Genomic DNA, 15,763 nt, shown 5'->3' with positions numbered 1-15,763 from the left:
ATTTATGTGTTTTTTAAAATGTATTTTTTATATGTACTGTAATATTGGTTCATTACCCATTTTGGGATTGTATCAATAAATTCTATTTTTTGTCAACCATTGGTGCCTAGAAAGTCCATTCTCTCCGCAACAATTAACCCGTTTCTAATTAGATAAATTGGTTGAGAGACACATACAAAGTTGTATGGCAAACAATATCTCTCTTACATATTCTTATGCCTAAATAATATACACTTAGAGTTAACCTTTTCGCCTTTGGGGCCCATAATTCCTGTAGGTCCCTGAGGTCCTGGAGGTCCCTATAAAAATAAAATAATTATTTACTCTAAAATGTCACCTTGTCCATAAAACTTAAAAAGTAATCAAGTGTACTAAAGCAGGAGATTTATATAAACATAACATTCATACAAGACATGCCACTTTAGGGTACAGTATGTAACAGGCATTACTCACTGATTTTCCAGTTGGACCAGGCAGTCCTCTTTCCCCCTATAAACAGATAAAATTAGCAATAACAGAGATAGCAACACTGCTCTTGATGCACAAGTTAAGTCCTGCATTTGTACCATTGTTTCATTAATTGGTTTTGTGTAAGGCACCCATTTTGTGTATTACTATGATTATTATTGTTGCTATTTTTATGTGTGAAAAAAAGAAAAAATAAGATAATTTTTGTTCTTGCCTGTTCTCCTCTTTTTCCTTGTCCTGGAAGCCCTGTTTCACCCTAAAGCAAAACAAAAACATTAATGTAAAATAAAAAGTTCCTTGGTTAATGTGTTAGGGTGTAACTGTAGCCATAGTAGGCCACGAGAATGATATAAGGCCAAGCAATACAAGGGACTATCTAGTTATACCTGCTTATCCTGCAGTAATATGTTTCAAATAACTAGAAAACATTGATTAGTATACAGTGCTCACATCTGTGTCAGATTGTAATAAAAGCAATTAGTATAATATGATGTTAGCTATACTTTACAGCATCAATTTCTAGCCAGTAGTTTGGCAGTAATATGTGTCTCTGAGCTAGCCTTGATGTGGCTTCCAGCAGCCTCTCAGCCGATGCTGAGTTGCTATCAGGATTGTTGCCTCCCATATTACATGATTCTCATAGGCTTAAACCAAGTGCCTTATTTACAGCAGACTATTCCAACAAATATTTGATTACTTAATTTCCAAAAACATTGGGTATTGAACTTACAGGGAGTTTAGCATGCCTATGCTCATTTCAATTCTATGCATGCAGGACAGGTCTGACTATTGGGAATTATAACAGTCTGCTTGGCACATGACTGGTACTGCCATTGTTCTCTATGGCCACACCCAGCACAAAGGTCAAAAAGCTTTAGATTAAAGTAAGCCTTCAATTTATAGTGCACGTAAATACACATTTAACACATACTTTCATGCACAACCTATTGTACATACATACTGTATGCATGAAATGTACTTACACAATGTAAGGTTACAAAGCAGGTAGTGTTTTGGTTATACCCAGTATGATATGTGTAGACATAAAATGTGCAATAAATGCATATTAACTATGATTTTTTTTGTATAATATGCACTATTATATAAAAGCAATTTATCTGAGGCATATACACCAAAAATGTCTAAATTAGGGTGACCACGTGTCCCGGATTGCCCGGGACAGTCCCGTAATTTGCAGGTCTATCCCGGGCACATTCATTCCAGGACAAGACAGTGTCCCGGAATGAAACTGACACAGCTACCCCCCAGGCCAATCTGATGCCCCCAAAAAAAGCTGCCACATCACTGCTTTACTCACTGACAGTACTTGTCCTGGCTGGGAATGCCTGGAGGAGCAAAATCCCCGCCCCCTACTTGTGATTGGAGAAATCATAAATCCCGCCTCTTGTGTCCAATCACTGTGCTGTGATTCGTTATAGCACAAGCTGATTTTTGGGAAGGGGGGCTGTCCCTGAATGGTAGTTTGGAAATGTGGTCACCCTAGTCTAGATTCATATTTATTGTTAGCAAATGGTAACTTATCTTGATTGCACTTTAACAGAGTTGAAAGGATTAATTACATCACTCTGATTTACCTGAGTTCCTTTAGGTCCTGGTGGTCCTTGGACCCCAGGTATTCCTGGCTGTCCCTAAAGAACAACAAAATGATTAGGTCAAATAGGAAGTCAGACAAATGACTTACTACATTATATACTTCATGACTTACAGGTCTTCCTGTTTGTCCAAGCCCCGGAGGACCCTGGTCCCCTTTTGATCCAGGTTTTCCAGGTAAGCCAACAACATCTTGATTTGCATCTACAATTACTGGACAAGAGTCACAGGCATCGCCCTGTAAGGAGAATTGCTGGGTAAATAATTCAATCAAATAAAAAAAGCCCATCAAACTTATTAAATATGACACATGTAGAAATAAATGCCATTATCTAATATAAAACAAATATGCCACCATGTGTTTTTAAAAAGCTGTCACTGTGCCATACTAAGCATTTATAGTACCTTTTCTCCTTTAAATCCGATGAACCCTTGGATTCCCGGTGATCCAGGTAGACCTGGCGCACCTGTTGTCCCTGGAATTCCAGAATCCCCTTGGTTACCAGCCTCACCCTGTATTATAAAATGGGAATGAGTTACAATCCACATATACATACGATACATAGTCCTGTCTAATATAGAGACAATATACCATAGAGTTTATGCTCCTCCCTTCACCAACTTACCTTCTGCCCTTTTGTTCCAGCATCCCCTGGCATACCCTGTAGGCAATAAAAATACAAAGCTGCTTAAAAGCCAGTGAATATGATATAATTACTCTTCATAACTCAGCAAGTCTCAGTCTTCAGATCAGAGCCAAGTTATTAAAAAACATAGGCAGAATATTCAAATACATTAAGTATTTCTAGATGTATTACTGTACTGTACATAAAAAAATGATTGCATGTTTTTGCAGTTCCAGAGTCATTTTTCTTTTCCAATAAATTAACATAGTTCAGGGCATTATGTGCAATGAAATGACATTTGATACAATGAACAATTTAAAGGTTGTTTCAAAAATACTTCACTATTACTACTCACTAAATATATAACATTACATAAATCACTGTGGAGCCTAAGGGGTTAATCTTTTGCATTGTGTAAAAAGGCTATTTGATCCTGTCTTCTCGGATCCTCCCCTTCTTTTACTGTCCTCAATCCATCTACTGATAGAACAGAGACCTAGGAGGCACTCTGCACATGCTCAGTTTGGTGTGTATTTTTTTTTAAGGGGGGAGGGGGGCTGCATGTGATTAGGATAGGGCCAATTAGCACTGTCCAGACAGAAAGTCAGGGGTCATGCAGCCTCATAGGACAGTCAGAGTAAAAATAAAAACTCCTTCTACAAGCTTTAACCAGACACTGATAGAAGTCACAAGACTGCTATATACTGCTGATGATAAAAGGTATTTAGCAGTTTATATTTACTAAAATAATTGCATTTCCATGTTCTGTGTACTGTGGAAGACCAGATATAGCGAACGTCCTGGGTTTAGTAACACTTTAACTACATTTTATCTTCTTGTACACAGCAAAGGGAGATGCTAAAGTGTGGATTTAAACAATTCACATTAAAAAGAAAATATTATTTTCCATTAAAATGGAGTTATTCAAAGAAAACATGTCATGACAGAAAACTGGAGGTTGACATTGCTGAACAAGCAGGGCCAGTGCTACCACTAAGCAAACTAGACAGCCGCCTAGGGCGCATTGCTTCCTAGGGTGCCCAACCACTGGTGTTCCTACTCTCTTCTCTCTGCAGCAAGCAACTAAGTCTCAGCATCAGCAGGCAGCTGCCGCTCCATTCGCACAAAGTGTCTGAGGCGCAGCTGCGGAGGAGGACTGTGTCTTTGTACCGAATACCAAATGAATGGAAGCAAGCAAACATTCATTGGTGGGCACTGGTAGGCTGCATTGATGGGCACTGGTAGGCTGCATTGATGGGCACTAGTAGGCTGCATTGATGGGTGCTAGTAGGCTGCATTGATGGGTGCTAGTAGGCTGCATTTGATAAGCACTGGTGAGGCTGTATTTGATGGGCACTGGTGAGGCAGCATTAGATGAGCGCTTCATTAAAAAGGTGGGGTATACATGGGCAGGACAAAGGGGGTGGAGGCAGGGGTGGAGCCAAGGGGAGGCAACAAAATAAGGTTTTGCCTAGGGTGTCAAAAATCCTTGCACCAGCCCTGTGAACACGCAAGCAGATAAGAACCTCTAATGTTCCTCTGGCTTTTCTGATCTGCATACTAGTTCGAGATCGGCAAATCTACATGATTAAAGCTATTAGAATCAAAGCTAGGTAACAAACATTTTCAGAATTAGGTTGGCAAAGACAGACCCCATCCCGTTGAAAATTTAAAAGCAACTCAGTAGCAACTTACGCTTGAAGCAACTCCGAAGCAATTCCAAATTCCAAACAACTTCTTAAAGGCAATACCAATATAAATAGACCCTAGCTGTGTTCATTTAGTTAGATAGGATCTTTATTAAATGAAGCCTGTACTGAGAATAATATGCAGGCTGCAATTGCTGACCTCCTTCTAAAAATATTAGCTGACTAGTGGTCTCTGGATTCAGTACATCGAGACACAAGGCACGAAAATAAAAGTCAGAGTGAAGTCTGAACACCTGATTTTCATACTATTCCAGGTAATTGACTTAAGCCTCGTACACACGGCCGAGGAACTCGACGTGCCAAACACATCGAGTTCCTCGGCCAGTTCAGCACTGAAGCCGCCGAGGAGCTCGGCGGGACGAGAGCTCCCATAGAACAACGAGGAAATAGAGAACATGTTCTCTATTTCCTCGTCGAGCTCCTCGTCGGCTTCCTCGGCCGAAACTGTACACACGACCAGTTTCCTCGGCAGAATTCAGCCAGAAACTCGGTCGGAAGCTGAATTCTGCCGAGGAAACTGGTCGTGTGTACGGGGCCTTAGAGAGTACTGAGACCATTGGATTTGCATGATAGAGTTCCTAACTACTTTCCTTACTACTGATTTATTTTAAAGTGGCTGCAAATCCTAACTGTGTGACCTTTAGTTTTCTAAAGCACTGTTTAACAAACATTTACCGCCTATTTAATTGTTTTCATCCCTTTTTATTTCTTTATTTCCTCTTAGTGCTGCTGATCTCCTAAAGTCTCTTAGAATCCACTTCCAGTCTATATGCATGTTCTGTACTTTAGTGATAGCTACATGATATTTCTCAGGGCAGGCTTCCTGATGGTGACAACAGTGGGAAATGTCTGCGTAATGTTTGTTACAAGAGCCACTTGAAGGCTCCCTTGGAAGACATTGTGACAGCCCAGGAGAGCAATTGGGAGACAGTTGTCACCCTGTAAGAGGAAGTGTCTGAAGAAGGACTTTCCTGCCAGGATCATCAGGTAGTATGTATTGTATATGTTATGCATATATAAGTATAATGAATGCTACAAATGAAAAAAAAAAACATTATGAATGAATTTTGAAATTATATTATGCTTTAGGAGATTTTTAGTAATCGGGTTTACGGTTACTTTATTTTTTTAAGTAACTCCACTATGGTAGACCAACTGTTAAATCCTTGTTAATTAAAGTTGCATTTGTTACAGACTGTCTGGTATACAATTCGATGTTTATTAACCAGTACTGTAATTCTGTGGCATCCACTGAAAACTTCTGGGCCTGGGAAATGGTTATACAATTTTTACTACTGCCTAATCTAGAATAATGCATGAATGTCAGTGGTAGGGAAGACATGTGGTGCCAGATGCACATGCAGTATATTGTCTGCACGTTGGATGTGGCTTGAATTTTTCCTTTGAGAATATATTTAAAATATGTTGACATGACATGGGGTTGAGGATTTAAAATCATATCCATTATTAACTCAGATAGAATATGAGGCAAACATCTTCAATTTTATTATTCTTATTCTAATACAGAATGCAATGTTACATCATTTAGAATGTGTTCTTTCCTTTCACCTGGCCTATTCTATGGATCATCTGTCCCCAGCGCTCACTATTTTTAAGTGATTTTGCATTTTTTTTCACTAAATGCTACTCACATTTTTCCCTGGCAGTCCAATTCCAGGTCCCCCCTTTTCTCCTTTCTCTCCTGGGGTCCCTGGCACGGCATAGATCGTATCAGGCTTTGTTACTTCAGCTGGGAGATTTGGACAGATGCTACATTGATCTCCCTGCAAAAGACAATAATGGCATACAGGAGAGACAATATACTTTGCCAATACACAGTCAACTTTAACCATTACAAGCAGTTATAAGAAAATCGGTTACTTCTAACCTTTTCTCCTTTGGGTCCAGAGGGACCTGTCATTCCAAGACCTCCTGGTGTACCCTATAATAACAAAAAAAATAAAAATGTCTTTGATGTTACCTATATTACAAAAAAATAGAAGGTGGGGAACACAGCCTTTATCAGCAATTTATCTGTGCATTCTAAAGTTATGTATTTCAAAAAACAACAAATCACAATAAATTACATAGCTTTCACTATGTTGCTTTGATCTTAAAAAAAATAAAAATAAAATACATGTGCTATAGATGCTAATGGACCAAATCAATGCATTAAAATAACATTCAAATGGAATTGATGTTCCACTCACTGGTATTCCAGCTGGTCCTACAACACCTCTATCTCCCTGTGTGAAGCAGAGAAAAAAATAAAAAATATAAAACGTATCACAGATCTCTGTAATAGATACATGAAAGTTACCTCAAATGCTTAGACACCAATTATAAACATACAATGATTCGTACAATGCATGTAAAATGTATTTTACTGCAATTAAAGCTTGAAAGGGTCGTATGTCAAAGATTACAAGATTACTTTAGAAATGAATCTGATCAAAAACCTACTGAACATACAATAAATAGCAAGTGCAATTAGAGGAGCGATGTTAAAATCAGTCTGGTGAGGAAAGGGTACAATTTGCTCCTGAAAGTATGTTCTAATCTATAAGACTCTCACAAACGTTGGGATAGGCTCATGCCCCGTACACACGAAAAACTGCAATGAGAGCTTTTCGTCGGGAATACCGACCGTGTGTATGCTTCATCTGATTTTTTCCCACAGGAAAACTGCTGGGAAAAAAAAAGAGAGCAGGATCTCTTTATTTCCCTTCAGGAAAAAATCCTAGAGGGAAAACCGTTCGTCTGTATGCTTTTCCGACGGGGGGGGGGGGGGGAACATGCATGCTCGGAAACAATAGAATAGCATAGAACTTAATTTTATCGGCTCGTCATAGTCTTTTACGTCACCACATTCCTGGCAGTCAAAAGTTCACAGACTTTTGTGTGACCGTGTGTATGCAAGGCAGGCTTGAGAGGAATTCCATCGGGAAATACATTGTTTTTTTTTTCAGAAGGGAAAACGGCTCGTGTGTACATGGCATAAGAATCTGGCTCTATAGAGAGAAATTGTTTGGCACCAGCTTTTGGCAAGTAAAAACTAAAGGGATTCCCCCTTACTTGTGAGTAGTAAGTGCAGAGATGTATAATTCCACATGTGTTAATTCATTTGATGCCTTCAGTGTGAATCTACAATTTTCATAGTCATGAAAATAAAGAAAACTCTTTGAATGAGAAGGTGTGTCCAAACTTTTGGTCTGCACTGTATATATATATATATATATATATATATATATATATATATATATATATATATATATCAACCTAAGACTACAGAAATTTTTGTAATGAGTACTAAGGTAGAGAGGAAGACATAGAGGGGTTGATTTACTAAAGCTGGAGAGTGCAAAATCTGGTGCAGCTCTGCAAAGAAACCAATCAGCTTCCATTTTTTTTGGGTTGTCAAAGCTTAAAGTGATACTAAAGTATTGTTTTTATTTTGTTAATAATAACAAACATGTCATACTTACCTTACCTGCTCTGTGCAGTGGTTTTTGCACAGAGCAGCCCAGATCCTCCTTTTTTCGGGGCCCCCGCCGATGCTCTTGGCCCCTTCCTCCTGCCTTGTGCCCCTACAGCAAGTAGCTTGCTATGGGGGGCTATGTGGGGCACCTGAGCAAGATAGTATAGTATATTATTATGCAGTTGTTCAAGTATAATAATGTGCATAAATTACCTTTTCTCCTCTGGGTCCTGACAGTCCATCCACACCAGGTATCCCCTGTGTAAAAAAATAAATAAATAGATTGTAGTATACCTCTACAAATAATAATTGTATACTTAGTGTAAAATCGATTTCTTCAAGTCTTTTGAGAGACAACGGAATTTAGAAACATTTGGTTTACACTGCTGTCTACAGGAGGTAGGACACAGGCAAACAGAAAACATTTGTAAGGCAGCCTTATAAAACCCCTCCTCTATCAAGCATGTCTCAGTTTTGTTAGCAAGCAGTACACAGGGTCAGCAACCCCCCTCCCCCCAAAATGTACTGCTTGTACTGCTCTGCTTGTACTTACACATATTCAATAAATGGTTTAACAATCTTTTAATTATTACTTTTTTTGACACCGGGCGCTCCGTCATATTCACCATACCTACCATATCCAACCATTATCCATTGATGAACACAGGAATGCAGAAACAGTTGGATCATTCAAAATCAATTCAGCTGGGGGGGTGTCAACAGCCACTGACGGAACCAGAAGAGACAAGGAACAGTCTGTAACACAGAACATCCAAGAGTACGAATACCTGAATCAGATGTAATATAAGTGCCATGCCCCTTTAGGAGACTGCAGAGAATCATAGGGGATCAACCATGGTGCTCAAAGCAGAACAGAAAAATCAGCCACCAAGAGGAATGGCTTCACCCCAAGGGACACAGAGATTGGACCAGCAGAAAGCTGTGAATGAAAACACCACCAAAACATGTGGAACAAGGTAACTGCCTAATAAGGAAGAATAGACCAACAAAATACCATGATCAACAAAAAACAATGGGTAAAACCCAAGAGTATCATGCACAAAACAGGTTCACACAAGCAGACATGCTGGTCTGTAAATGAGAGACCAAGCTTTACACTCCCAACACAACAAACTGGGGAGGGAAGATATTATGGCAAGAATGAGGTTGCCTGGCTAGACAACCCATCTGTGCATGAGATATCCAACAATAATCTTTACAGTGTCATGTCCTAAAGCATTGGTTCTCAACTCCTGTCCTCAGGACCCACTAACAGGCAAGATTTTAAGTATTACATTGTGGAGATGCAGACTAGAATACTGCAATCACTGAGCAGCAAATGATATCAACTGTGATATATTTCAGTTATCTTGCAAACCAGGCCTGTTAGTGGGTCCTAAGGACAGGAGTTGAGAACCACTGTCCTAAAGGATAGTTAAAAAGACCCCAGGGACCTGGAAACCAACCAAGGGTTCCAAGCCTGACTAAGGATGGAGGTGCTCAGAAGGCACTCCTTCTGGGATAAAATACTATCTAGGTGGTACAGGACCTTTCTTCATCGTTTCTATTAGTCTTTGATTGATCTCTGTTGGTACCCTGACCCACCTTTGATGGGCTTCCCCTTCTGTTCATAGGTTCTGGGCCTCAATCTTGGAGGTGTTTGTGAAAATCACTGATGCGACTATGCCAAACTTTCTCCAGATAGTACTGATCTCTGTTATTCCTTGTACTTTTCCTTGTACTTTCAAAATATTAAGAAAGACATATTATAGGATTTTTAACAGCAGCCGGAGGAGTTATCACACGCCACAAAGTGACACAGACTCCAACTCTTTTGGAATGGGTTTCTTTCTCACTCCCTCATTTCCCTTTCCTATTGCTTTTTATCCACTTTGTCCCTTTTCTTTAAATTGTAACTGTCCCGCATTAACCTAAGAAGGGGTCAGAACTGAGAGAGGGATCAGGAGAAGGCTTCAGGTCAGCCATACAATAAGGACCCAAGTCTAAGAGATCAGGTCCCATGAAGGCCCTTGGACATGTATAGTCCCTAATATGAGTACCTGTAGCAGAATCTCAGTATTATTTGTCTGCTGACAATCCATGAGTACACAGGATCCTTTAGCAATGGTGTTTCACTTCTATGCAGAAGAAGAGGTGCACCCAAGTGCATGAAACTCTCTTTCCAGAGAAGGGCTACCAGTAGCTGAGAATCAGATCGCAAAAAGACATCTGTAAAAGTGTGGTTGAGGGTAGTATTCTCCCCATTGACCAGTGTAGAGACCAGGTCAAACTTGCTGACACAGGGAGGACTCCTAAACCTTCTTGGAGGTTACAACACTTAAGTGATGCTCAAGAGAGTCCAGGTCAACTGATTTGCAGTGCGATCCCTTAAGGAAGCCTTGAGGAAGAAGACACCCCTAGAGTCTGTGTCCATCCATGAAGGTGGGAGGAGACCACCCAATACACCCTAAGGGACTGCTTAATCCTACGAATGAATGAATGAATGAATGAATGACTTGTATAGCGCTACTCATGCGAACTGAATCGCCTCTGGGCGCTTTTTCCAGCCAGAGTCTGCTTGGCTGGTGCGGTCATTTTACCCCGTAGGATCGTGACACGCTTGGGACACACAGTCATACACACAGATATACATATATACTGGGCCAATTTGGACAAGATCCAATTTACCTACCAGCATGTCTTTGGAGTGTGGGAGGAAACCGGAGTACCCGGAGGAAACCCACGCAGGCACAGGGAGAACATGCAAACTACCAGGGACTTCTTTATCCATGGAAACCATCTTAATGTTTTTCCCCAAATCTAGGCTCCTAAATACCAAAAAAAAAGCTTGAAGAGGACCAAGAGTCTACAAGAGAAGGGGGACCAAGACAACAGGATATTCCCTCAGCCCCCTACTAGCCCTTAAGGGGAAAGTAGAGGTATACCCCTGACAGTCCAGAAAACTGACCATCTTTAGGGAAAGGGCAGTTTGTCTAAGCAACCCACAACAGGGGTGCCAGGAAAGAGTGCTAGGATGTATAAGAGGTCCAATGTCATGAGAAATAGCAGATGCCTCAAAATAACATTAATTAGTCAGGTATTAGTTAGAAAAGGGAGCAGTAGGAACTGATCCCAGCTGACCTGGTTGGTTTGGAGGTCCCTCTATAGAGGCACAATGCTGAGAGGTACCTACAATTACAAGGGGTGCCATAACATCTGAAGATGCAACATTTTCCTATAGAGGGGAGAGACATTCCAGATGTAATACGACTCCAGGGGCCATCTGCACAAGAACTGGGAGTCCCAGGGTGTGGGAAACTGAAGGAGACCTGGAGTGACACTTCACCAAGTACAGTGGCATAAGGGGGGAGAGAAGAAGCAGCTAAAGAAGAAGCACCATAATGCAGTGCCCACTGCTCAAAGGTCACAGTTCAGGCTAGCCAACACATCCAGGCCAGCAGAGCCTGGGTATGGCCTCCAATGCTAGTGCTCAGGCAACACTAAATCCAGATCGTTTCTTTGTAGAGACCAGTTTAAGCAGCAGTGTAGGGCTCTTGATTGAAAGTGCAGAACAATAAAATTCCACAGGAAAGTCTTGCATAAAATAAATCAGACTTTTGTTCCAACATAATTAAGAAAAAGAAAAGATATCTAATCTCATAGGACACCAGAAAAAAAACTGAGGCATGTTGGTTAGAGCAGGGGTTCTATGGGAGCTAGCTTACAGCTTTTTCTGTTTGCCAGTGTCCCAATCTCCTGTAGGCAGATGTGAAACCCAACTGTTTCTGAATTTCTGTTTCCCTGAATGGATGATGGTGAATGTATTTTATTAGTATGTAAGTCAGCCTTTGTAATACTAGTGTACAGTGGATTATGCTGATTTATACTTTAGACCCACACTTTGTTAACCCCTTAACGCTGGCGCCTACCAGCCCTTTAAGGGGTTTCTGAGGCCGGGAGGTGGGATTTATGATCATGTGACTACCTTGATTGGCTTTCACAGTGATCACATGATCGGAAAGCTCCTGATCGCAAGTAGTGATCGGGAGCTCTCTGTTAGGCAATGGTAACTCTGCCAGGAGCACACAGGGGGTGCAAATATGCAGCTGTTCAATGTCAACGCCCACTCGCAGAGAGGCTGCATATTTGTGTACTCTCTGCGCCAAGAGGTTAAATTAGTGCAGTGCTTTCAAACCCTTTAGCAGCCATGCTCCACTGCAAAACCCTTTACCATACCTGAGCACAATCTGTTCACAGCTCGAAATGGGTTTTTGTACCATACATATAAGGCTACCCTACAAAGCAAAGCTATATCTTTCAGCTTTATATTACTCATTTCCTTCAGATTTTCAGATATATCTCTTTTTATATGTACTATTAACAAATACAAAGCTGCTCCTCCACAGTATCACAGGGCCAACATCCAGTCAGGACACGGCTTACAATAGTCACTGGAGCTTATACATAGATGCTTTTGGTTGGTTTTTTAAAAAAGACATTGGGGTTGATTTACTAAAACTGGAGCTCTCAAAATCTGGTGCAGCTGTGCATGGCAGCCAATCAGCTTCTAACGTCAGCTTGTTCAATTAAGCTTTGACAATAAAACCTGGAAACTGGATGGTTTCTATGCAGAACTGCACCAGATCTTGCACTCTCCAGTTTTAGTAAATCAATCCCTATGCTTTCTCTGGTGCTCAGCAGGTGCAATTGGTATGTTTATTTCATCACAATGACAGCTACCACTACAAGATGTGTGATGAGTTAATTTACCTACTGACACTGTTTACTGCTGAGAGTCTTTCCCAAGGAGCACAGCCTGTTGCATTAGGGTGTGCACCTGAAAGCTCAAAAACACGGTACCAATCTCTCAAGGTGTGCATTCAGAAAGGGAAGGAGCTGGTAAATGACATTAACCTTTCCCCCACTCATCCTGAAATATCATCTATGTGTGCCCACTGCAGTAGCCAATGGGAGAGGAGGGAAGTCAGCCATGCTGTGGGAGGGGACACCGTTCAGCAGGGAGAATCTGCACTGCAGGGAGTGATGAGGGTGTGCCTGGGCACACCTGGCACACCCTGTGCGCACGCCTATGCCAAGGAGGTGTACCTGCCACAATAAAGATGTCTACTGACAGCAAAATAGTTTGGGAAAATACAGTTTTTTGCCTTTTATTAATTTATTTTATTCACAGCCAATGTGAATGCATAATTTATATATCATTATATGTTTCCAGCTAAATATTATCTGCAGCAGTAAAACTATTTTCATTTATGTAAAGTTTCCAAAAGACTTCCAACTAGCATTTTAGATATAAATGACTAAGCAAATCCCAAATTCCCTAAATCAGGCAGATAAAAACCCCTTATGTCATAAATAAGTTATATCCAATATGAATCATTAACTTTGGCACAAAAATGGAAAGCAAATTATGCAGAAATGAAAGAATTTTTCATTATTTTTACTATGTGAAACTGATTATTTGCTGCTAGGAATGATAATCTAGCAATGAGTTCAGGACCTCTTGCTCATAATGTTCATCTGTATATTAGAACTCATGATACTAGTAGAGAGAGGCTAGAAGTGTATATAAACCCCAACAATCAAGTGCTCTTTGTTTGCAATTTTGGTCTTTTAATATATACCATTACAAATGTTTTAGTTACATTTTTTTATATCTTCTTGATTTTTTTTTTATATCTGCTTGAAAAATACTTGTTGATTAAGCCAGTAAGCCCATATGTTACTTTGCACTCTGTCTATATCCTGCCCAGAGGCAGAGGGAAGTGTTCTGTATCCAATCCTGCAGCAAGCAGCCTAAGGTAACAACGCTGCTCCTCCACAGATACAGTAAAATGAGTGAGCGTTGTCACCTTAGGACAGTGCATTACTGGCAAGATCACCAGATAAAAATATGGGAAAAAAGCCTGACAAAAAAATATGAATGCAGCCATCACATGTAATTTTTGTTCTCGGTTTTAAATCTTAATTCCAGGTATGCATATTTTTCTTGTTCAATATTTTTATTGAATAGAAACAAATTAAATATAACAGCACAGTTTGCCATTCTGGTAATAGTGCTATACAAAGAGATGACTAATGGTAGGCACGAAGAATAATACAAAGACAAAGCAGCACTAAAGTGCTATGAAATGGAGAGCTGCTATAAAATAAATCATTTGCAACTTGTGTCAACAGCCCCAACTCGTAGGGAAAGCTTTGCTTAAAAGCTCCACAATACCAAAGTGCAATACTTTCCAAATGTTTCACACGGTTTAAAAGAACAAGTAACAGAGTAGCTAAGAAAAAAAAAAGAGGAGAGGAAAGGAAAGGTACGGGGTCTGATGGCTGCCACAGAGGGGGCTATACCATGTACACACGATTGGTTCATCCGATGAAAACGGTCTGATGGATTTTTTCATCAGATATCCGATGGAGCTGACTTTTATCAGTCGTGCCTACACACCATCAGTTAAAAAAAGATCGTTTCAGAACGCGGTGACGTAAAACACAATGAAGTGCTGAGAAAAATGAAGTTCAATGTTTCCGAGCATGCGTCAACTTGATTCTGAGCATGCGTGGATTTTTACCCGATGGGCGTACCCACAGACGATCGTTTTTTTTCTATCGGTTAGTTAACCATCAGATAATTTTAAAACAAGTTCCTAGTTTTTTAACCGATGGATAAATAACCGATGGGGCCCACACACGTTTGGTTAGTCTGATGAAAACGGTCCATCAGACCATTTTCATCAGACAAACCGATCGTGTGTACGCGGCATTAGCTGGTGTCTGAGGATACTACTCGATATAGGTGCAAGATTAGGTCAAGGTTCCAACAAAGTCTGGTCGAAATCATGTGGCAGATAATTATCCACACAGGGCTGCCAGATTTTAAGATGTTTGGGGACTCGATTTTGCATAGTAGCTTCTATTTTGCTGTGAATCATGAAGTGTGTTTTCCTATGCTTGACCTCAAGAGACGTTCTTTTGGGGTTTTCCGGGCTTTGGCTATAGTTTGTTTGTGGTAGTAATATATACTAACAGTTTAAACTGCTTGATAGTTATATCAGGTGGTTGCTTATTAAGAAGCGCTACCGAGGGTCAGGCACTAGTTTGGCACCAAAAAGCATGTATAACATATGAAATACTTCAGCCCAGAAAACCGTTAAAGTGGATGTAAACCAAATTTTTTTTATTTATTTTTTTGATGTCACAATTTACAGTATAAGATTTCCTATCATCTGTGCCCAGTCTTGCCACACAGAGTTAATCCAGCTCTGAGCAAACCTCTTTTATTGTTCAGTGAAATAAAACGGACTTACGGAGAAAAACCTTGGTCCGTTCCGCCCCCTTGCTGTGAGTGACAGGTTATTTACATTTCTCATGCACTAGCTTCAGACAGGCATTCTTTTTTTATTCCCACCCCCACTCCTATTCTGAAATCATGTGGTTACTTTTCTGGATTTTGACTGGATGTTAGTGATCATAGCAGAATTCAGTGTAAGAAATACATAGAAAAAAATGTATGTTGAGAATGGGAGTGTAGAGGTGGGCGGAGAGTCTACTGACATCACAACTCCACCCACCGAGCTCCAGACAACAGATCCATCCACTGAATCTGCAGTTTTTCAGGTCCCATAACAGACATAGGGGAGACATTTGACAGGTAAGGATACATGCAGGAGGCATGTATATCCTTTTAGATCAGCACTATGGCAGTAGTTTAGAAAGGATGAGAGTTGGTTTACATCCACTTTAAAAGTGGGCAAGATCCCCAGATGTACATGTGTGTTCCTGTATCCGTGCAACCACAAAAGCAGGTTGATTCTCATAGGCACTAGGTACCATCTAGTGAGTACCTTATAATTTAC

General features: G+C 40.4%; 1 protein-coding gene across 7 annotated transcripts in view; it reads right to left on the bottom strand.

The window, feature by feature from the left end:
• Positions 1–15,763, bottom strand: part of COL16A1 (collagen type XVI alpha 1 chain) — a 249,859-nt gene that overhangs the window by 52,743 nt on the left and 181,353 nt on the right. For all 7 annotated transcript variants that reach the window (XM_040337082.1, XM_040337081.1, XM_040337083.1 and 4 more), the window contains exons 26-36: positions 8,106–8,150; positions 6,625–6,660; positions 6,303–6,356; positions 6,067–6,198; positions 2,706–2,741; positions 2,485–2,592; positions 2,195–2,317; positions 2,064–2,117; positions 683–724; positions 454–489; positions 246–299 (exon numbers count right to left, since the gene is read on the bottom strand). In XM_040337082.1, coding sequence (XP_040193016.1) covers positions 246–299; positions 454–489; positions 683–724; positions 2,064–2,117; positions 2,195–2,317; positions 2,485–2,592; positions 2,706–2,741; positions 6,067–6,198; positions 6,303–6,356; positions 6,625–6,660; positions 8,106–8,150 — 720 coding nt within the window. The remainder of the gene's footprint in view (positions 1–245; positions 300–453; positions 490–682; positions 725–2,063; positions 2,118–2,194; positions 2,318–2,484; positions 2,593–2,705; positions 2,742–6,066; positions 6,199–6,302; positions 6,357–6,624; positions 6,661–8,105; positions 8,151–15,763) is intronic.

The sequence above is a fragment of the Rana temporaria genome, chromosome 2 (genome assembly GCF_905171775.1).
Source record: "Rana temporaria chromosome 2, aRanTem1.1, whole genome shotgun sequence".
Taxonomy (NCBI): Eukaryota; Metazoa; Chordata; class Amphibia; order Anura; family Ranidae; genus Rana; species Rana temporaria.
Note: the sequence above shows the minus strand (reverse complement) of the source record. Positions and strands in the feature narration are given on the sequence as shown.